Genomic DNA, 23,368 nt, shown 5'->3' with positions numbered 1-23,368 from the left:
ACAGAAAGACTGCCAAGATTTAAGACTTAGGTGAAAAGATATCCACTGAAGCAGGAAACATCGGAAGAGGACTGATCTGAGTTGAATATCTCTGTTGTGGTCTTGGCCACATTAAATTCAAAGTGTTTTGGAGACATCTAATAGTAATATCAATTATATAATTACATAAATTATTCCAGACTCCAGAGCTCAGCTCTAAATCTAGAAGTATAAATTTGTAAATCATGTGTGTAGATGGGGATCAATGGGGGTAATGGATATGAATGGGCTTGCCAAGGCAGAGGATCTCAAATAAGAAAAGGGCCCAAGTACAGAGGATCAGCAACATGAAATTGCCAATAAATGGATGTTTAAGCAACTGAAATGGAAGGGAATGGTTGTTAAGTTTATTGATAGAGGGTTGGCTTTAGATAGGAGGACAGTTTCTCCATAGCAAATAAATTTGAATCCAATAGACTGGATGTGGAATAGAGATTGAGAAATAGAAATAAGTATGAATTTTAATTCAGCATCTTCTGTGTCCTCTGTAAAAGAGCAGTGGAGGTCATCTTCTGAGAGTTAGAGGGACTGAGAAAATTAAATATTTTATGAGGCTAAAGATGGGAGAAGTCATTGTAGAAACTGAACAAGTGAGTTGAAATACACATACATACGTACATGCATAGATACATAAATACATAGACAAATGATAGACAAAGAGGGAAGGAAAGAAAGAAAGGCATGGTTGTTTGAGCATTGTTGGTTACTTGGACCTTTTCAAGAAGTTTTAGGAACATCTTTCTGAGTCAGTGGTTCTTGCTTTTTCTTCTGCTACAGTACAGCTTCTTTATTAGAAGTAAAGAATATCACATACTAATAACAAACACAATGGTCTGCTGTATTACTGATTCACAAGTCTGGAGTCAGGCACTTCCTCAGGAAGTTGTATACAAATCCCAGAGACAGAAAAATGTGTGTGTTTTTGGGTATGTGTTGTGTTTGTAAATGCATTTGTGCAGTTTAAAAAGCCCATTTTATGATTCTAATATCCTCTCCACAGGGTGACTGGGAATTTCTCCTTGAGCACAGAATAACCAAGTGTTTGACAGTAGACTAGAATTTAGGAAGTTCTTCATAGAAACAGGAAAGGCAATTATTATTTTTAATAAATATTTTAGCACATGCAAAATAATCAGTTCACTTCTCCAAAAGAAAAAATAACAAACACAACACAATGTCCCCTAGATATTTTTATTACATTACAGAAACTTACTGTGTGATATGTGCAAGTATCTATTATTAAAAATCAGTAGAGTAATTATTCTGATTCATAATCATTAAATGTAAAACATTTAGTTATTTATTATCAAAATATTTGTGAACATTTACAAATATTTAATCAATATGTTTTCAGCAAATTCCTCCTTAGATGGAAATTTTTTTTACTTTGACTCATAAAGTGCTTTGGGTCCCTAGTGCATCAATTCGTAAATTACTGATCCACAGTACTTTAATATCCTGAAAAAGGAAATGTGTTTTCTGAGAATTTAATTGAATCTTGAGGAGTTACTTATTCACCACTGAGGTTGGGATAAGTGAGTCAGCTCACAATAGTCATACTAAAGACAGTTATATTTATTTCACAAATAGGTAAACTGAAGCTCAGAAAAAATTGGACTAAAGTGCTAAGGATCCAGGTTACATTTCTTTCAGAAAAAAACCCGATTCCTAGTAACTAAACAATGCAAAATAAATACATGAGCTTGAAAGCAATAACTATTTCTCTGAAAATTCATTTCCACATAGTGTTACTAAGTTTAATACTTCTCAGTTAATAAGCCTAAATTCATAGTACTTATGATAATATAGCCTTGTTGCAGTGTAAATAGTAAAATTAAGAAAAGCAAATTTCAAACTCTTTCAAAGTAAAAATTTTCCTAAAACTAGTTATCCTAATTACCTACAATATGAGCCATTTGGCAAATGAGTGATTTCTTGCAGTATGGTAAAATGATTATAAGCACAGGCTTTGGAGTAAGAAAAACATAGCTTTAATATTTGGCTTCTGAAAACTTCGTGAGTGTGAGGACTGAAATAAGTTACTTAAATTCTTGAAGTTTTAGTTTCTTCATCTGTGGAATGGATAAGAAAACATGTAATTCATAACTCATTGTAAGGATTAAATGAGAGAAGTTATTCTAATACTTATCACAGGGCCTAGCATCAAAATATCGGAGAAGGCAATGGCACCCTACTCCAGTACTCTTGCCTGGAAAATCCCATGGATGGAGGAGCCTGGTAGGCTATAGTCCATGGGGTCGCTGAGAGTCGGACATGACTGAGTGACTTCACTTTCACTTTTCACTTTCATGCATTGGAGAAGGAAATGGCAACTCACTCCAGTATTCTTGCTTGGAGAATCCCAGAGATGGGGGAGCCTGGTGGGCTGCTGTCTATGGGGTTGCACAGAGTCGGACACAACTGAAATGACTTAGCAGCAGCAGTAGCAGCAGCAGCATCAAAATATATGGATGAGCTGATACACACACACACACATACAAACACACACACAGCTTAACTTTAGGTAGAGTATCTTTGTAGCTGTTATTACTTCAGAAGCTAGATGTATCTGAGTTGATTTAGCATTCCACTAGGCATGTTACTTTTCATGTCTTTTTTCTTCCGAAAGCATTAAAACCAATTTCTATATTCTTTCATTAAACAATAACAAAAAAAGAACAGTGAAAATATTCAACAATTTACTATTGTTTGTTTGTCTGAAAGAAACTTTCTGCAAGTTTAGTCACAGCTATAGATCATTATTTCAAACAACATGCATAGTTTAGATATTTAAATATTTTTTACATCATAGAATTTAAATGTGAAGTCATTAGTTCTGTGCTTTTACTGCAATTCTATGTGCCTTATTATATAAGCCAAATAGCATATGCTATGATTTTGATTGCTAAATACTGAGCATTTAAGGCACACTCTGAGAAGAATGGTTATTGCTCCAAGAAGAGTATTTGTCTCCTTAATCTAATTGTTTACTAAAATGTTTCTGAGGTTTAAAAAATAAAATTATGGTAGAAATTTCTGGTGTATGATGCTATAGCTTCGTGCCATGAAAGCTCTAATAAACTCTAATATATATAGAACCTAATAATATAAATTTTGATGCAGAGAAGTCTAAACCAAGGATGAAATGCCATGTTGAATGTCTTTAATAACCTAATAGTTTACTCGGTAATAATATATTGAATTTCTTGGAAATATTTTCTCAGGAAGAATTGTTTAGAATAAGTTTTATCTTTGCTATTGTGTTAATGATGGCTTTGATAAAGTTACCCAAGGAAAAAAGACAGTTTCCTTCAGGAGTTACCTGTGTCTGAAATATTCTTCCCTGATTTCACAGGCACTGATAATATGAATAAGGTAATTTGTCTAACTCTCCTGAGCTAAGATTTGCAGTAGGAAATGCAAAATTCACATATGGCTATTCTCTAAGAAGTCTCTGCTGTGCTTTTCAGTTTTTATAAAAACGCTTAAGATGTTGCCTGAGGCGTCTATTTTTTTCCCTCAAGACAAGCTACAGTGCCACAAATAAAGTTGTTTTTCACACTGCTAACATGTTCCTTTCTCTTTCCATTTCTCAGAGAGCTGACATAGGAATTTCTGCTTTAACCATCACCCCAGACCGTGAGAATGTGGTGGACTTTACAACACGTTACATGGACTACTCAGTGGGAGTCCTACTTCGAAGGGCTGAAAAGACAGTGGATATGTTTGCTTGTCTTGCACCATTTGATCTCTCACTATGGGCTTGCATTGCTGGCACAGTCCTTCTAGTGGGTCTACTGGTCTACCTCTTGAATTGGCTTAATCCTCCACGATTACAAATGGGATCAATGACTTCTACCACTCTCTACAACTCCATGTGGTTTGTGTATGGATCCTTTGTACAACAAGGTAAGGATAAAAAATATGGTATAGTATAAAAAAGAAGTGTGTTGTTTCATATGCCATGAATTCAGTTAGGAAGGTTCTGTTTCTTGACATCAATAAATGTTCTAAAAGGTCTTTAGAGTAACACTCAGAAAAGAACATATTCTATTCTTCCCTAGTGGACCTCAAACACCAGATTTCCAGCAAAAAAAAAAAAAAAAAAAGGTACAGTATCTTTTGATGTAAATTCAAGTTCATCAACAAAGCCAAAGATAAATGTCAGATGTCAGGTTCACAAGAAACTCAAGATGAGATTTTCCCAAACTGAAATTCTGAGAAATAGTCTTACTGGATGAAAATACTTACTACCAGAGCAGATATTGCTTAATTATTTACATATGTAAGAGATGTTGAGACTTGCTCTTTGTTGAGAGACATCATTTCATGTATTAAAAATATTTATTGTCAGTGAAAAGCCCTCAAGATTCCAATAAGAAATTTTATGCTATGTCTTTCACTTTAATACATAATCTTTACCAGTTGTTTAACTGAAATTTCATTGTATTCTACAGAATGTCTTTGCTGTGTTGTTCGATAGTCAATCTGCCTACTCTTTAAACTTGCCTACATAATTACTTGACTCTGTTTCAGAATAGAAAGAATACTTATTAAATCCCTTATTTGAGACTACTGCCATCATAGAAAATGAAATAATAAAATACTTAGGGCATTATTAGTTTCTTGCAGATGCGTCATATGTATTGAAGAGGAGACATAGGTGTCACAGTGGAGACACATGATGCTTTTGCCTTAATATTTATTAATACAACTCTCAATAGCATCTTATTTTTTAAATATACTTGCTATTGGATCTTCCATTAAATTTCATCCTTTCTATCTCATTTGACCAATCATAAGTTTTACCTAGACTTTTAATCTCTACTTTCTTACTTAAAATCTGTCCCTTAAACATGCTTTTCCCCACTACCTTTCTGTGTCTTCATATATTTATCACAGGAAGTTTTGGTCCATTAAATAATCACTAATCTAGTAGATATTTGCATCCGTGCATGCTCAGTAATGTACAACTCTTTCTGACCACATGGACTACATATAACCCACCGAACTTCTCTCTCCATGGGATGTCTCAGGCATGAATACTGGAGAGGGTTGCCATTTCCTTCTCCAGGGGATTTTCCATACCAGGGATTGAACCTGCATCTCTTGCATCTCCTGCATTGGCAGGCAGATTCTTTACCACTAGCACCACCTAGAAAGTCCATGTAGTAGATATTTAATCCACACCTTTTATTTAATAGAACTTTGCTAGGCACTGAGTATACAGTTGTGAACAAAAGAGTCTTTGCCATCATTGATCTACAAGTCCTTTGGGACACAAACATGTAAAACCCACATGTGGTAGAGATCAGCACAGTCTGTTATGAGATCATAGAGGTAGGGAGGCTGCATATATCTTGATGTGGCAAAGAAGGCTTTTTGAGTTAATACTGTATGAACAGACAGAATTAACTATGCAAAGGGCTTATTGAAGAAGAGGATGGGGGAAGGACACATAGATGGTAGGACAGAATTGAAGACCAAGAAGTGAGAAGGAAAGTGCAGTAAACATTGCAGGGTGTAACCAATAAAGATAAGGCTGAAGATGTATTTGTTAATAGCAGGGATTTGAATTTGATCTTCAGGGAAATTATCAGCAATTTAAAGGCATTAAACAGGAAAATACATGTTTAAATTTTAACTATAGAAATATTCTGATTATCAAATGGAAGAAATTGAAAAAGAACAATGTGGAAAGGGAGAAAAATTATCTGAGTATTATGATAACTAAGTAAAGAGGCACAGTGGCTTGCACAAAGAAAGATGGCGTTGGGAATAAAGAGAATGGTATTGATGAATTGGAATTAATAGAACATGATAAATTATACAGTGGTATGGGGATTGCTACTGAAGGACAGAAAGGAGGTAAAATTTTATGCTAAGTTTCTGGATTGGGAAGTTGTGTATATTGGATGTTGATGTCATTTCTGGGGGGGAAAAATTAGGGAGAGCAGGTGTAATAGGGAAGGTAAGACATGCATTTTGGTGCCTTTGAGTTGTGGTATCTGTAAAATATCCAGGGGTATATTTCTAATGCTTGTTAGTGGTTTGATAATATTTTTCAGAAACACAAAAAAGGCGTCTGGGCTGGATTATATATTGGATATATATTGAGGCGATATTGGCATGTAGGAGATAATTGAAGCCAAGAAAGTGAATCATATCATACAGAGTTGTTGTTCTTAACTGCATACGCCTGGTTGAGGACCACTGCCCAGAAAGGGCCTAGGACAGAGCCCTGTGGAAATGAATGGGTAGAGGAGATTTCAGTGGTAAATTATAAAGAATGACAAGAAAGAAGCAAGTACCATGTATACCATCTAGTTGTACACACACAAAGTAAAGATAATTTTTGAATATGGAAGATTTGGTTGACAGAGTTAAACATTTCAATGAATTGAGTAAAATTAATACTTGAAAGGCTTTCATTGGATTTAGTGATAACCTTTTTATAGGTAGTGTTCCAGTGACTACAGCTGTGTAATAAATTACTTTAAAACCTATCAATTTTGTGCATCACAGATCCAGACAAAACATGGTGAAGGTGGTTTGTCTTTGCTCAATAATCTCCGAACTCCTGCTAGACAGCCCAAAGTTTGCAAGCTAAACTCATCTGAAGGCTTGTTCATTCTACTCACATGTCTGATAGTTAATGCTTGCTGAGAGCTATTTTCCTCTGTGGCTTTTCTCTATAGGATAATTTGGCTTTCTCACAGCATGATGGTTGATTTCTCCATAGAGAACATCCTCAAAACAGAGAAAAGAGTCAATGAAACAGAAGAATTTTGTAGTCCAGCTTGGGGATTACAAATTCGTATGCTGGTGTGAGCTTCTCTTGCAGGAAACACTCTGTATGTGCCACCTCATTGCTTTGGAATGACAATTAAAATGGTTTAAAAATGTGAACTCCTTAGATGCAATAACTCACACAAGTATCACATAAGTGTTTACTAAATAAAAAACAAAAACTTAGGCTCAGCCATGAATAGTTAGGCACATGAAAAAAAGGGTAACAAGGCAAATTACTTTAAATTATTACCAAGACTGTGGTTGAAATCATAGATATTAGCATACATGGAGAAATAAAAAAATAGAAGGACCAATGATGAGTCCAATAGTGAATAAGACCAGAGGGTAATAGAGTAGTAGTGGGAGAGAGTACAGTTTTCAATGAGGCCAAAGAACAATAGTGGAAACAGTGGTGTGAGAGTTCAAAGTTTGCATTTACCAAATGGGACCTGTAGATGTGGATTCCTGAAGAGCTAGTATACAAAAAGATCTTAATGACCCAGATAACCACAAAGGTGTGGTCACTCACCTAGCGCCAGACCTCCTGGCGTGCGAAGTCAAGTGGGCCTTAGGAAGCATCACTACTAACAAAGCTATCGGAGGTGATGGAATTCCAGCTGAGCTATTTAAATCTTAAAAGATGTTGCTGTGAAAGTGCTACACTCAATATGCAAGCAAATTTGGAAAACTCAGCAGCCACAGGACAGGAAAGGTCAGTTTACATTTCCAATGCCAAAGAAAGGCAATGCCAAAGAATGTTCAATCTACCTCACAATTGTACTCATCTTACATGCTAGCAAAGTAATGCTCAAAATTCTCCAAGCTAGGCTTCAACAATATGTGAACTGAGAACTTCCAGATGTTCAAGCTGGATTTAGAAAAGGCAGAGAAACCAGAGATCAAATTGTCAACATTTGTTGGATCATCAAAAAAGCAAGAGAGTTCCAGAAAAACATCTACTTCCACTTTATTGACTACACCAAAGCCTTTTACTGTGTGGATCACAATAAACTGTGGAAAATTCTGAAAGAGATGGGAATATCAGACCACCTGACCTGCTTCTTGAGAAATCTGTATGCAGGTAAAGAGGCAAAAGTTAGAACCAGACATGAAACAATGGACTGGTTCCAAATTGGGAAAGGAGTATGTCAATGCTGTATATTGTCACCCTGATTTTTTTAACTTATATGCAGAGTACATCATTTGAAATACCAGATGGATGAAGCACAAGTGGAATCAAGACTTCAGGGAGAAATACCAATAACCTCAGATATGCAGATGAGACCACCCTTAAGGCAGAAAGCAAAGAGAAACTGAAGAGCCTCTTGATGAAAATGAAAGAAGAGAGTGAAAAGCTAGTTTAAAGCTCAACATTCAAAAAACAAAGATCATGCATCTGGTCCCATCACTTCATGGCAAATAGATGGAGAAACAATGGAAACAGTGACAGATTTTAAAATCTTGGGCTCCAGAGTCACTGCAAATGGTGAACTGCACCCATGAAATTAAAATACGCATGCTCCTTGGAAGAAAAACTGTGACCAACCTAGGCAGCATATTAAAAAGCAGATACATTACTCTGCTGACAAAGGTCTATCTAGTCAAGGCTATGGTTTTTCTGGTAATCATGTTTGGATGAGAAAGTTGAACCATAAAGAAAGCTGAGCACCAAAGAATTGATGCTTTTGAATTGTGGTGATGGAGAAGACTTGAGAGGCCCTTGGAGTACAAGGAAATCAAACTAGTCAGTCCTCAAGGACATCAGTCCTGAATATTCATTAGAAGGACTGATGCTGAAGTTGAAACTGCAATACTTTGGCCACCTGATACGAAGAACTGACTCATTGAAAAAGACCCTGATACTGGGAAAGATGGAAGGCAGGAGAAGAAGGGGATGACAGAGGATGAGATGGTTGGATGGCATGACTGATTCAATGGACATCAGTTTGAACAGCTGTGGGAGTTGGTGATGATCAGGGAAGCCTAGCATGCTGCAGTCCACGGGGTTGCAAAAAGTCAGACACATTTAAACGACTAAACTGGACTGGAGAAGTGGTGAAGGACCTCAAACTTGATCAACTGAGAGTCTAGAGGATTAGATGAACCATCTCTAATGATGGTTGACTTAGATTAGAGAAAAAGAAAATAAACCATGTGTCAAAATTGTCAATAAGTGAGGATAGATAAGTAGGATTTGATAAATATGAGCATTAACTAGAAACAGGTGGTAAAGCTAAATGCAATGAATCTCACTTCTTCGCATTCTAGCCAGTTTTTCTGGGCATGGTTTCAATTACTACCAAAATGCAGATGTTTCCCAAATCTACATCATCCATCCTTAAATTTTAGTTTTGTATACTGTCACTAGACTCTCAGGATATATCAGAGATTCCATAAATTTCAATATGTAAATAACTGAATTTATTTTGTACTTTAAACCTTTATAGCCTCTCATATTCTCTATTCCAGCCTATGCATTAATGACTTAAACAAGTTAGAAACTTTGAAAACCATTTTGATTTCTTCTTCTTTCTATTCCTTATATTTACCTATTATCAAGTCCTTCAAAATTTACCAATTTATTTCTAGGAGTGGAAATCTCTTCTCACCTAGAGAGATAAATCCTAGATTGTTACCTTGATTAGGCCTATCTCATTTTTTTATAGGAACTACAGGAATCTCATAATACCTCTTCCTTTTCCAAATTTATTTCCTGTAATTACGTGGTCCACATACTTTCATGTATACCCAAATTATCACTGTCATGGAAAGCTAACCACATAATTTCCATTCTTTAAATATTTCCTTGGCTCCCCAATGCCCACAATTTAAAAGTAATTTAGAGCATGAACAGTATTCCATCATCTGACCCTTGTCCAGTCTTGATTCTCATTTCCTGTCACTTATGGCTCATCTCTAATTGTCCAGTTTCTCCAAACTGTATTTGTCTCTTGAACATAAGACTGTATCATGTCTCTGCCTTTATGCTTCTCAATTCCTGAAATGCCTTTATTACCAATTTCTTAATCTCTACTCCCACTTTCTGCTTGCACATGGCAAATTCTTGTGCATCTTCTAATTCTTCTTCTGATCTCACTTTTTTCAAGAAGTCTTTGCTGGGATTAAGGACCGTCTTCCATGCTTTGTCAGATATATTTATCATAGTACTTATCAACTGTAGTGTAATTGCCTTTTTTTAATTTGTCTTCACCTGAGTCCTTTGAACACAAGACAATGTCCTATTTATCTTTAAAGCCCCTTTACCTAATTCCATGTCTTGTACATGAATAAAGAGAAAGCATAAGTCATTCAGTCATGCCCAACTCTTTGCAACATATTAGGTGTTTGATAAATGCATAGTGATCAATTATATAAACTAATAAGTTTTAAATACTTAACTCCCCTGGAGGAAGCCATGGCAACCCACTCCAGTATTCTTGCCTGGAGAATCCCCTTGGATAGAGGAGCCTGACAGGCTGCAGTCCATGGGATCACAAAAAGTCAGGCACAACTGAGCACAGCAAATACTTAACTAAATCAAGTGTAGAGTTAACTGCAATACTGTGTTTATTAGAGTACATTCTGTTGCCCAATGACATTAAACTCATTTAAACCGAATAGAAAAGTATCCAGAATGTCTCCCCTAGTGTATTTTCTTAAATAGCTAAGATGAGAAATTTATAAAGTCTCCCATTGGTTGAAGCCTTATTTTTGAGAATGCTGACAAGCTTATAGGCTTTCTGAATTCTTTTCTCCAGGTGGTCCAATTTCTTCAAGTTTTGGAGAATACTCAAAAGAAAAAGATAAAGAAAAGTATCCATATGGTTTAAATTCTTTTCTAGTCTGTAAACAAGCTGCAGATATCAAAAGTTATAAATATGTTAAGCACTTTTCTATCTCAACTGCTCCCTTAAATAAGTTGTACAGCTTGTAGGTTGATTATACATTTATACAAATTCATAATGATGAATCATGCTGAATTGCCTAAGATTAACTACTTCATCTTTTAAATGCTGCTATTCTTCCACTTGCTAACAATGAAAAGGTGAACTCATTAAAAGATACTGAGAGCACCTTTACATTTTGATTAAAAATAAACTAAGGACAGTTTTAAAAAACCCTATGAAAAATAGAATCAATTTATGACAGTATCCATGCACAGGCAGTAAAGTTGAAATTAGTGATAATTTCTAATAAAAATATAGTCTTTTAAGGAGAAGTATTCAAAAGCAGAGACATTACTTTGCCAACAAAGGTTCGTCTAGTCAAGGCTATGGTTTTTCCTGTGGTCACATATGGATGTGAGAATTGGAATGTGAAGAAGGCTGAGCGCTGAAGAATTGATGCTTTTGAACTGTGGTGTTGGAGAAGACTCTTGAGAGTCCCTTGGACTGCAAGGAGATCCAACCAGTCCATTCTGAAGGAGATCAGCCCTGGGATTTCTTTGGAAGGAATGATGCTAAAGCTGAAACTCCAGTACTTTGGCCACCTCATGCGAAGAGCTGACTCATTGGAAAAGACTCTGATGCTGGGAGGGATTGGGGGCAGGAGGAGAAGGGGACAACAGAGGATGAGATGGCTGGATGGCATCACTGACTCGATGGACGTGAGTCTGAGTGAACTCCGGGAGTTGGTGATGGACAGGGAGGCCTGGCGTGCTGCGATTCATGGGGTGGCAAAGAGTCAGACACAACTAAGCGACTGAACTGAACTGAACAGCTATTATTTCATAATTATGGTCTTTATTGAGCCACTAGACCAGATTGAGTAGGAATAAAGAGGCATTTCAGTATTATCATAGAGATGTTTGAAAAAAGTTCAGGGATGGCTAAAAGCATAAAAATGTTAAATATATGTGAGTTGTTTACTAATCCTGATTTTTTTTAAAAATCTGTAACTTCAAACCATTCCAGAAAAACAGCTCAGGGAATCCAACTGTGCAAAAGCAGTATGGTCCATTATAGAGATAAACTTAGTACATCTGTTTGGCTAGAACATTAGAGCTTGTGAATTAGGTAGTTTAATGCATGAATGAGAGACCAATTTTATGCAGGTTTTGTTGCCATTTTATATCCTCCCTTATCTTCATGACTGTGCAATCAACATACCTAAAAAAAACTGAGCTTGATTTTTGAAGATCCCTGATATTTAGTTTATGGTCAGTGACTCATATCATCCTGGCCATGAAGGGCCTCTATGACTTATTCACACATGTGGATATCTGTAATTCATTTGCTGTTTACTTGCAAATGGAAATTTCAGAGTTTACTTCAGAGAGTTTTATCTTGTTCTTTGAACTATAAATATGTATAATCATGTAAACGTTTGAGACTATCACATATGTTTATTTCCAAAGTCTTTGTGACCCCGTGGACTGTCCATGAAATTTTTGAGGCAAGAGTACTGGAGTGGGTTGCCATTTCCTTCTCCACGGGATCTTTCCAACCCAGTGATTGAACCTATGTCTCCTGGCTTGGCAGGAGGATTTTTTATCACTGCACCACATACCAGCAAGCATTTACTATACCAGCTATGTGTCAGGAGCATGAAGAGCAAAAGAAAACAAGGAATAACTATATTAACTGACTTTATAAATATTCCTTGGGTATAGTGTATGGCATTCCCAGCCTAGATATTTTGAATATGATCATAAGAAAGACACAGTCCTTGCAGGAATGTTCAACATCATTTAAGTGGGCCATCGTCAAATTGGGACCAAATAAACCACCTTTGATGGCGCTAGTGATAAAGAACCTGCCTGCCAATGCAGAAGATGCAAGAATGAGGGTTTGACCCCTGAGTCGGGCAGATCCCCCTGAAGAAAGAAAATGGCAACCCACTCCAGTATTCTTGTCTGAAGAACCCCATGGACAGAGGAGCCTGGCAGGCTACAGTCCATAGCGTTGCAAAGATCAGACATGACTGAAGTAACTTAGCACAGCACAAACCACTTCTGATAAGAGGAGCAGGCAGAATTATTGAAAGGAGTAAAGAAGGAAAATCCCTTTGGTAGTTTTCTTAAGGATTAAATAGTTCTGCAGATGCTAGTGATGAAGAGAAAGAGGACCTTTAGTAATGATAGAAGATAACGTGGTGGCTGCTGCACAAGAGTTAACATGAAAGGCAACCCACTGACTCTGAGATCCCAGGACAATTTTTGGAAGAAAATAAAGAGCTCTTCCCACTGCCAGATGGATCACAGTGTTACAGAGAATCACAACGTTTTCATTTCCACAAAAAGAAGAGTCAGACATTCTTTATCAAATTAGGCAACAGAAAAGATTATTGATGAGAAAGCATCTCTTTAAAACTTAGAATAGGAGAATAACTCCAAAAGACATCCAATTTAATGGTGTAGATTATCAGATATACAAAATTTGCCAGTCCCTAGTCAGAAAACCCCAAAGGATTCAAGCCATGAAATGCAGTAGCTAAAGGCATCCCTTTGTAATGTTATCTGATATTTCACATTCAATTTGACTATAACAAAAATGATATTGGCTGGCTCTGTTGTTTACTGACCCTAATGAACACAGAGAAAATGAGAGTAATTCCCAGTGACAGATTAGCTAGGCTACAGAGACAAGTTCTTTTCTATATTCTCTTCTTACAGATATTAACTCAAAAAGGCTCTCTGTAATTTTTATTTAGGTTCAAACAACATCTCTGTTGTTGCTAATTATGATTGGCAGTCCTTAACGAAGGGAGCGCCAAGTCCTCTGAGTGCTGTCACATCTGCTTGAGAATTTCCCCATGCCAACTTAAAACATGACAAGGCACTTATATTCTTTCCTTTTATAACCAGAATTCTCCAACACTAAAGGAAAAGGTGAATTTTGATACTTTCAGAAATTGTGTAAAGTCTATCATTATGGGTGTGGGATATGAATAATGTAAGTGACCAGAAAACAATGTCATGACTCTAAGATGTGACCCACCAGTTTGTTTACATTCCCAGTCAATCCCTAAGCAATTATTCCATGAACTCGATGCATGCAATATTGCCTGGGATTCATTTATTTTAATACTATCTCTTTATGATTTAAGCCAGAAAATTCTTGCTCTTGCTGAACTAGGCTTTTGAAGAGTTACAAGTAATTAAGAAACATGAAGCACAAATCAGATTTTTGCTTATAAAAACAAGAACTAGTGTGAACAGTATTTTCTTGACTATTCTGAACTATTTATCACCTACTGTAATTAAAAGTATTTTAGTATTTAAAACAACAAAGGAGTTGTTTCTAAGAGACATTTAAAATAATTGAAGGGTGATTTCAAGATGTTCTGAGTTGGTTTTTCTTCTTTCCTAAAATGCTGTAAGAAACTATATATTTTTAAATCCATATTTAAATGATAAAAAGCATGTGTCATAGATTCTTTAAAATGTACTGGTATCTTTGTAGTACCTGGTGTTCTTACAGTACCATACAATACCCTTCAGCTTAAGATTAGGGACAAAATGTACAGTGAGAAGAATATAATCAATAATAATGTACTGTTTCTGTATGGTGATAGGTGGTAATTAGACGTAAGTACACGTAATCACGTGTGGTGATCATTTTGAAATGTATAGAAATATCAAATCACTGTTCACCAGGAACTAACATAGTGTTGTAGTTCAAAACAAACAAGCAAACTCATAGAAAAAGAGATCAGATTGTGATTACTAGAGATGGGAGGTGAGGGAATTGAGGGAGAAGGAATCGCATAAAAGTAGCTAAAAAGTACAAATTTCTAGTTACGGTATAAGTAAGTACTAGGTTCATTATGTACAACATGATAAATATAATTAACACTGCTGAATATTATATATGAAAGTTAAGGGTGGAAATTCTAAGAGTTCTCATCACAAGGAAATTTAAAAAAAAATTTATCTATAAAAACTGATGGCTATTCACTAAACTTATTGTGGCAATCATGTCATGATATATAGAAGACAAATCAATATGCTTTACACCATAAACTTACACAGTGCTGAGTCAATTATATTTCAGTAAAACTGAAAGGGAAATAAACAAAGATGACCAAGAGAAAAATAAAATAAGAGACTGCTGCTACTGCTCAGTCACTTCAGTTGTGTCTGACTCTTTGTGGCCTCATGGATTGCAACCCACCAGGCTCCTCTGTCCATGGGATTTTTCTAGGCAAGAATACTGGTATGGGTCGCCATGCCCTCTTCCAGGAGATCTTCCTGACTCAGGGATTGAGCCTGCATCTTCTCCTGCATCGTAGGTGGATTCTTTACCACTGCTACACCTGGGAATCCCAAAATAGGCAAAGACATCTCCAAAGATAAATTTCTTCCAAAGATGATTTGAGATTGATTAAAGTTGAAGTGTTTGTATCAAAGGATTCAGTCTGTTCAGTTCAGTTCAGTTGCTCAGTCGTGTCCGACGCTTTGCGACCCCATGAATCGCAGCACGCCAGGCCTCCCTGTCCATCACCAACTCCCGGAGTTCACCCAGACTCACGTCCATCGAGTCAGTGATGCCATCCAGCCATCTCATCCTCTGTCGTCCCCTTCTCCTCCTGCCCCCAATCCCTCCCAGCATCAGAGTCTTTTCCAATGAGTCAACTCTTTGCATGAGGTGGCCAAAGGACTGGAGTTTCAGCTTTAGCATCATTCCTTCCAAAGAAATCCCAGGGCTGATCTCCTTCAGAATGGACTGGTTGGATCATGTGATAATAAAGACCATCAGTTTAGAATGTAAATTTGGAAATTCAATTTTTGTTTGAACTGAGTCCATTTTCCTCTTCACCTGTGAATATGTAGTTAGAAATTTAATTATGATGATCACATTTCTAAAAGTATGGAAATCTTACCATAGCTTTTAAAAAAAATTATATTTTGAAAAATAAGACTTTTACCACTTACCCTATCTCTGAGATGCATACTTAGAACACAACTATAACACATATAATGCTAAATTTAGAACTCCTGTCTCCAGTTTGCACAACTGATGAGTAATAACGTTCTGTGATACTTTTGTTAAATACCCTTAAATGTGGCACAGCCTGTACTATACCTTTTCACTATTATAAGGCAGAGAAATTCCAATGCATAATATAAAGTGAAAATTCACATCATATAATGGTTTTATAAAAGGCAGAGGAACCAGAGATCAAATTGCCAACATCCGATGAATTACTGAAAAAGCAAGAGAGTTCCAGAAAACATCTACATCTGCTTTATTGACTATGCCAAAGCCTCTGACTGTGTGGATAACAAAAAGTGTCGAAAATCCTGAAAGAGATGGGAATACCAGACCACCTGACCTGCCTCTTGAGAAACCTATATGCAGGTCAGGAAGCAACAGTTAGAATTGGACATGGAACAACAGACTGGTTCTAAACAGGAAAAGGAGTACGTCAAGGCTGTATATTGTCACCCTGCTTATTTGACTTATATGCAGAGTAAATCATGAGAAACGCTGGACTGGAAGAAGCACAAGCCGGAATCAGGATTGCCAGGAGAAATATCAATAACCTCAGATATGCAGATGACACCACCCTTATGGCAGAAAGTGAAGAGGAACTAAAAAGCCTCTTGATGAAAGTGAAAGAGGAGAGTGAAAAAGTTGGCTTAAAGCTCAACGTTCAGAAAACTAAGATCATGGCATCTGGTCCCATCACTTCATAGGAAATAGATGGGGAAACAGTGGAAACAATGTCAGACTTTATTTGGGGGGGTTCCAAAGTCACTGCAGATGGTGATTGCAGCCATGAAATTAAAAGACGCTTACTCCTTGGAAGAAAAGTTATGACCAATCTAGACAGCACATTAAAAAGCAGAGACATTACTTTGCCAACGAAGGTCCATCTAGTCAAGGTTATGGTTTTTCCAGTGGTCATGTATGGATGTGAGAGTTGGACTGTGAAGAAAGCTGAGCCCCGAAGAATTGATGCTTTTGAACTGTGGTGTTGGAGAAGACTCTTGAGAGTCCCTTGGACTGCAAGGAGATCCAACCAGTCCATTCTAAAGATCAGTCCTGGGTGTTCATTGGAAGGACTGATGCTAAAGCTGAAACTCCAATACTTTGGCCACCTCATGTGAAGAGTTAACTCATTGGAAAGGACTCTGATGCTGGGAGGGATTGGGGGCAGGAGGAGAAGGGGACAACAGAGGATGAGATGGCTGGATGGCATCACTGACTCGATGTACATGAGTCTGAGTGAACTCCAGGAGTTGGTGATGGACAGGGAGGCCTGACACACTGCAGTTCATGGGGTCACAAGGAGTCGGACACAACTGAGGGACTGAACTGAACTGAACTATTAGTGTTTCTTATTTGTAAACTACATTTCTTGATGGCAGTTGCTTTTCTTGAATCAAGATGTAACAAAATATCAGTGCATGATCCACACTTCTACACTGTGGAAATGCAAAATTGCTCTTTGATTTGTGGGTGACCAAACTTTATAGAGTCTCTTTATATTTACAGCTCTGTCTCTCAGACTCTTATCACTCCATTTGGAACAGCTGTACAGAAAACTTCAGTTCCGTCAGCTTCAGTTTTTTTCTAGCAGTTAATAATGATATCCATGGTTTAAATTCTGCTTTAACATTTCTGAAAGGTGTATCTGCTGCCTTTACCATTTAAAATTATTGATTCTCTAAAAAACAAACTATATTAATGTATACGTATGGAATCTAGAAAAATGGTAATGATGAAACTATTTGCAGAACAAGGATAGAGCTTCAGACATAGAGAATGAACTTGTAGACACAGAGGGAAGAAGTGGATGGGACCTATTGAAAGTAAGCATCGACATATACACGCTACCATGTGTAAAATAGATAGCTGGTGGGAAGCAGCTGTACAGCACAGGGAGCTCAGCTCAGTGTTCTGTGATGACCTAGAAGGGTGGGATAGAGGGGGTGGGATCAAGGCTGAAGAGGGCAGGGATACATGTATACATAGGGCTGATTCATGTACAGCAGAAACTAATACAACTTTGGAAAGCAATTATACTCTAATCTTAAAAAATAATAAATTAAAAATAAAATTCTTCATTCTCTAGAAAACATCTCCTTGGATATTAAAATAAGAATTATTTATCTAGTCATGAGAGTGAATAGGACAGCATGTCTGTCTTCATGGAGCTTTAAATCTATGAGAAAAACAAAGTAGCAAATACACAACCACATCATAAAGTCATCATCACACTGAGGAAAGCACAAGTCACAACATAGGCGAAGTGAAGATGTGCTGCTATTTGGTGTATTACAATTAGGTCAAATTCATCCCAAGTCATGACCTATTAAAGAGAGGGACACAGACTAGGAACTGATCTTCTTTTCATCTAGTGACAATGGAAAAAATGAATTGGCCCATTAATTCACTTGATCTTTGTTTCTTGATCTATAAAAGAAAGTGTCAGATTATTTTTAAAAAATTTTTCAGTTATGAGATTGTATGGTTGTATAATACAAGTATCTACGTAAATCTACTCTTTTCATATCTTTGTGTCGCACTAAAAGACAGTTCAGTTTTAAATCCTCCATCTCTCCATTTACGAGCTGTGTGCCATTGGACAGCTTTCTTGGCCCACTAGGAGCCTTAGTTCTGCAAATAAAATTACCTACTACATCAGGTGTTTGAAAAATTAAGAGTTCATGTATATAAGACACTTAAAACTGTATGAAAGACATAAAATAAGCACTCAACATTGTAATTATTATTTTCTCACTGTTTTTGCCACTCACAGCAAGAGATGAAATCAGCCACATTGTTTAATGCTCTAGATATTCATTATTACCACACAGAAAATAAACCGTATTTCAAAGAAACATATTGTAATTAATCATAAGGAAATGTATTAAAAAGGTAGTCCAGCTAATGAAAATATTTATAGTAAAATCATACAATAACAAATTCATAATAACTTTTTGTCATTCAACTAAACCTAAAAAGCTACAGGAACGTTTTGTCCTATGTAAAAACACAGTTACCATGTGTATTTGTAATAAACTATAGAATAATATCGCCAAAGAAAAAAAAGTTAATGAAGTTTTTATTCAGGGTGCTTCCAGGTTATAAATGCAGTTCTTTGGGCTAAAAAAGACTAAATAAACTTTTGGGGGCTAAACTATAAAAATTGTAGACCTTCTAGAACTAACATCTGAAAAAGATGTCCTCTACATTATAGGGGACTGAATGCAAAAGTATTCTCTGGAGTAACATGCAAATTTGGCCTTGGAGTACAAAATGAACTAGGTCAAAGGCTAACAGAGTTTTGCTAAGAGAATGCAGTGGTCATAGCAAACACCCTCTTCCAACAACACAAAAGACAGGTCTACACATGGACATCACCAGATGGTCAATATTGAAATCAGATTGATTACATTTTTGCAGCCAAACATGGAGAAGCTCTATATAGTCAGCAAAAACAAGACCAGAAACTGACTATGGCTCAGATCATGAACTCCTTATTGTGAAATTCAGACTTAAATTGAAGAAAGTAGGGAAAACCGCTTCACCATTCAGGTATGACCTAAATAAAATCCCTTACAATTATACAATTCAGCTTAGTCATTCAGTCATGTCTGACTCTTTTTTAACCCATTGGCTGCAGCATGCCAGAACTCCCTGTCCATCACCAACTCCCGGAGTTTACTCAAACTCATGTCCATGGAGTTTGTGATACTATCTAACCATCTCTTCCTCTGTCATCCCATTCTCCTCATGCCTTCAATCTTTCGCACCATCAAGGTCTTTTCAAATGAGTCAGTTCTTCACATCAGGTGGCCAAAGTATTGCAGTTTCAGCTTTAAATCAGTCCTTCCATAGAATATTCAGTACTGATTTCCTTTAGGATCGACTACTTAGATCTCCTTGTAGTCCAAGGGACTCTCAAGAGTCTTCTCCGACACCACAGTTCAAAAGCATCAATTATCAGATTTCTTTATACCACAACTCTCACACCCATAGATGACAAATGGAACAACGATAGCCTTGACTAGACAGACCCTTGTTGGCAAAGTAATGTGTCTGCTTTTGAATATGCTATCTAGGTTGGTCATAACTTTTTTTCCAAGGAGCAAGCATCTTTTAATTTCAAGGCTGCAGTCACCATCTACAGTGATTTTGGAGCCCAAAAAGTGAAGTTTGTCACTGTTTCCATTGCTTCACCATCTATTTGCCATGAAGTGATGGGACAGATGCCATGATCTTAGTTTTCTGAATGTTGTGTTTTAAGGCAACTTTTTCGCTCTCCTCTTTCACTTTCATCAAGAGGCTCTTTAGTTCTTCTTCACTTTCTGCCATAATGGTGGTGTCATCTGCATATCTGAGGTTATTGATATTTCTCCTGGCAATCCTGATTCCAGCTTGCGCCTCCTCCAGTCCAGTGTGGTGACAATGTACAGCCTTGACGTACTCCTTTCCCAATTTGGAACCAGTCTGTTGTTCCATGTCCAGTTCTAACTGTTGCTTCCTGACCTGCATACAGATTTCTCTGGAGGCAGGTCAGGTGGTCTGGTATTCCCATCTCTTTCAGGATTTTCGACACTTTTTGTTATCCACACAGTCAGAGGCTTTGGCATAGTCAATAAAGCAGATGTAGATGTTTTCTGGAACTCTCTTGCTTTTTTAGTAATTCATCAGATGTTGGCAATTTGATCTCTGGTTCCTCTGCCTTCTCTAAAACCAGCTTGAACATTTGGAAGTTCACAGTTCACGTACTGTTGAAGCCTGCCTTGGAGAATTTTGAGCATTATTTTACTAGGGTGTGAAATGAGTGCAATTGTGTGGTAGTTTGAGCATTTTTGGCATTGCTTTTCTTTGGGATTGAAGTGAAAACTGAGCTTTTCCAGTCCTGTGGCCACTGCTGAGTTTTTCACATTTGTTGGCATATTGAGTGCAGCACTTTCATAGCATCATCTTTCAGGATTTGAAAAAGCTCAACTGGAATTCCATCACCTCCACTAACTTTGTTCCTAGTGATCCTTCCTAAGACCCACTTGTCTTCACATTCCAGGATGTATGGCTCTAGGTGAGTGATCACATCATCATGATTATCTGGGAGTGAAGATCTTTTTTGTATAGTTCTTCTTTGTATTCTTGCCCATTCCTAATATCTGCTGCTTCTGTTAGGCCCATACCATTTCTGTCCTTTATTGTGCCCATTTTTGCATGAAATGCTCCCTTGGTATCTCTGATTTTCTTGAAGAAATCTCTAGTCTTTCCATTCTGTTGTTTTCCTCTATTTCTTTGCACTGATCACTGAGGAAGGCTTTCTTAGCTCTCCTTGATATTATTTGGAATGAGGCATTCAAATGGGTATATCTTTCCTTTTCTCCTTTGCCTTTCACTTCTCTTCTTTTCACAGCTATTTGTAAAGCCTCCTCAGAAAATCATTTTGCTTTTTTGCATTTATTTTTCTTGCGGGTGGTCTTGATCCCTGCCTCCTATACAATGTCACAAACCTCTGTCCATAGTTCTTCAGGCACTCTATCAGATCTAATCCCTTGAATCTATTTCTCACTTCCACTGTATAATCATAAGGGATTTGATTTAGGTCATATCTGAATGGTCTAGTGGTTTTCCCTACTTTATTCGATTTAAGTCTGAATTTGACAATAAGTAGTTCATGACCCGAGCCACAGTCAGCTCCCAATCTTGTTTTTGCTAACTGTATAGAGCTTCTCCATCTTTGGCTGCAAAGAATATAATTTCAGTATTGACCATCTGGTGATGTCCATGGTAGAGTCTTCTCTTTTTTTGTTGGAAGAGAGTGTTTGCTATGACCAGTGTGTTCTCTTAGCAAAACTCTGTTAGCTTTTGCCCTGTTTCATTCTATACTCCAAGGCCAAATTTGCCTGTTATTCCAGGTGTTTCTTGACTTCCTGCTTTTGCATTCCAGTCCCTTATAATGAAGGACATCTTTTGGGGGTGTTAGTTCTAGAAGGCCTTGTAGGTCTTCATAGAACCATTCAGCTTCAGCTTCTTCAGCATTACTGGTAAGGGCATAGACTTGGATTAGCGTGATATTGAATGATTTGCCTTGGAAGTGAACAAAGATCACTCTATCATTTTTGAGATTGCATCCAAGTACTGCATTGTGGACTCTTTTGTTGACTATGATGGCTACTCCATTCCTTCTAAGGGATTCTTGTGCACAGTAGTGGATATAATGGTCATCTGAGTTAAATTCACCCATTCCAGTCCATTTTAATTTGCTGATCTCTAAAATGTTGATGTTCACTCTTGCCATCTCCTGTTTGACCACTTCCAATTTGCCTTGATTCATGGATTTAACATTCCAGGTTCCTATGCAATATTGCTCTTTATGGCATCAGACCTTGCTTCCATCACCAGTCACATCCACAACTGGGTGTTGTTTTTGCTTTGGATCCATCTCTTCATTCTTTCTGGAGTTATTTCTCCACTGATCTCCAGTAGCATATTGGCCACCTATGGACCTGGGGAGTTCGTCTTTCAGTGTCCTATCTTTTTTCCTTTTCATAATGTTCATGAGGTTCTCAAGGCAAGAATACTGAGGTGGTTTGCCATTCCCTTCTCCAGTGGACCACATTTTGTCAGAACTCTCCAACATGACCTGTCTGTCTTGGGTGGCCCTACATGGCATGGCTCATAGTTTATTGAGTTAGACAAGGCTGTGGTCCATGTGATCAGATTGGTTACTTTTCTGTGATTGTGGTTTTCATTGTGTCTGCCCACTAATGGAGAAGGATAAGAGGCTTATAGAAGCTTCCTGATGGGAGAGACTGACTGAGGGGAAAATGGGTCTTGTTCTGATGGGTGGGGCCATGCTCAGTAAACCTTTAATCCAATTTTCTGTTGATGGAGCTAATGTTCCCTCCCTGCTATTTACCTGGGGCCAAACTATGGAGCCCCTGGTGGCTCAGACAGTAAAGAGTCTGCTTGCAGTGCAGGAGACCTGGGTTCCATCCCTGTGTTGGGAAGACTCTCTGGAGAAGGAAATGGCAACCCACTCTAGTATTCCTGCCTGGAGAATCCCAGGGCCATGGACTCACAAAGAGTCGGACACAATTGAGTGACTTCACTTTCACTTTCACTTCAAACTATGGTGGAGGTAATGAAGATAATGGTGACCTCCTTCAAAAGATCCCATGCATGTACTGCTACACTCACTGCCCCCAACCCTGCAGCAGGCCACCACCGAACCATGCCTCTGATGGAGACTCCTGGACACTCCCAAACAAGTCTGTATCAGTCTCTTGTGGGGTCACTGCTCCTTTCTCCTGGATCCTGGTGCACACAAGGTTCTGTTTGTGTCCTCTAAACGTCTATTTCCCAGTCCTGTGTAAGTTCTGGCAGCTCTATCATGGGGTTAATGATGACCTCCTCCATGAAGGCTTATGCCATAGTCTGCTGCACCCAGAGCCCCTGTCCCTGTGGCAGTCCACAAATAGATTCAAGGGATTACCTCCACAAGAGAGACTCAAACACAGTTTGGTCTCAGTCTCTGTAGAGTCCCTGGGTCTTCGTGTGTACAAGGTTTGTTTGAGCCCTCTGAGCATCTCTGGCGGGAATGGGGTTTGATTCTAAAC

General features: G+C 37.6%; 1 protein-coding gene across 1 annotated transcript in view; it reads left to right on the top strand.

The window, feature by feature from the left end:
• Positions 1-23,368, top strand: part of GRID2 (glutamate ionotropic receptor delta type subunit 2) — a 1,601,543-nt gene that overhangs the window by 1,268,607 nt on the left and 309,568 nt on the right. Inside the window, exon 11 of the mRNA XM_019962451.2 lies at positions 3,636-3,948. Within this exon, the coding sequence (XP_019818010.1) occupies positions 3,636-3,948 (313 nt within the window). The remainder of the gene's footprint in view (positions 1-3,635; positions 3,949-23,368) is intronic.

This window comes from Bos indicus, chromosome 6, assembly GCF_029378745.1.
Source record: "Bos indicus isolate NIAB-ARS_2022 breed Sahiwal x Tharparkar chromosome 6, NIAB-ARS_B.indTharparkar_mat_pri_1.0, whole genome shotgun sequence".
Lineage (NCBI taxonomy): Eukaryota > Metazoa > Chordata > Mammalia > Artiodactyla > Bovidae > Bos > Bos indicus.
The sequence above is the reverse complement of the archived record's forward strand: the minus strand, read 5'-3'. Positions and strand labels throughout refer to the sequence as shown.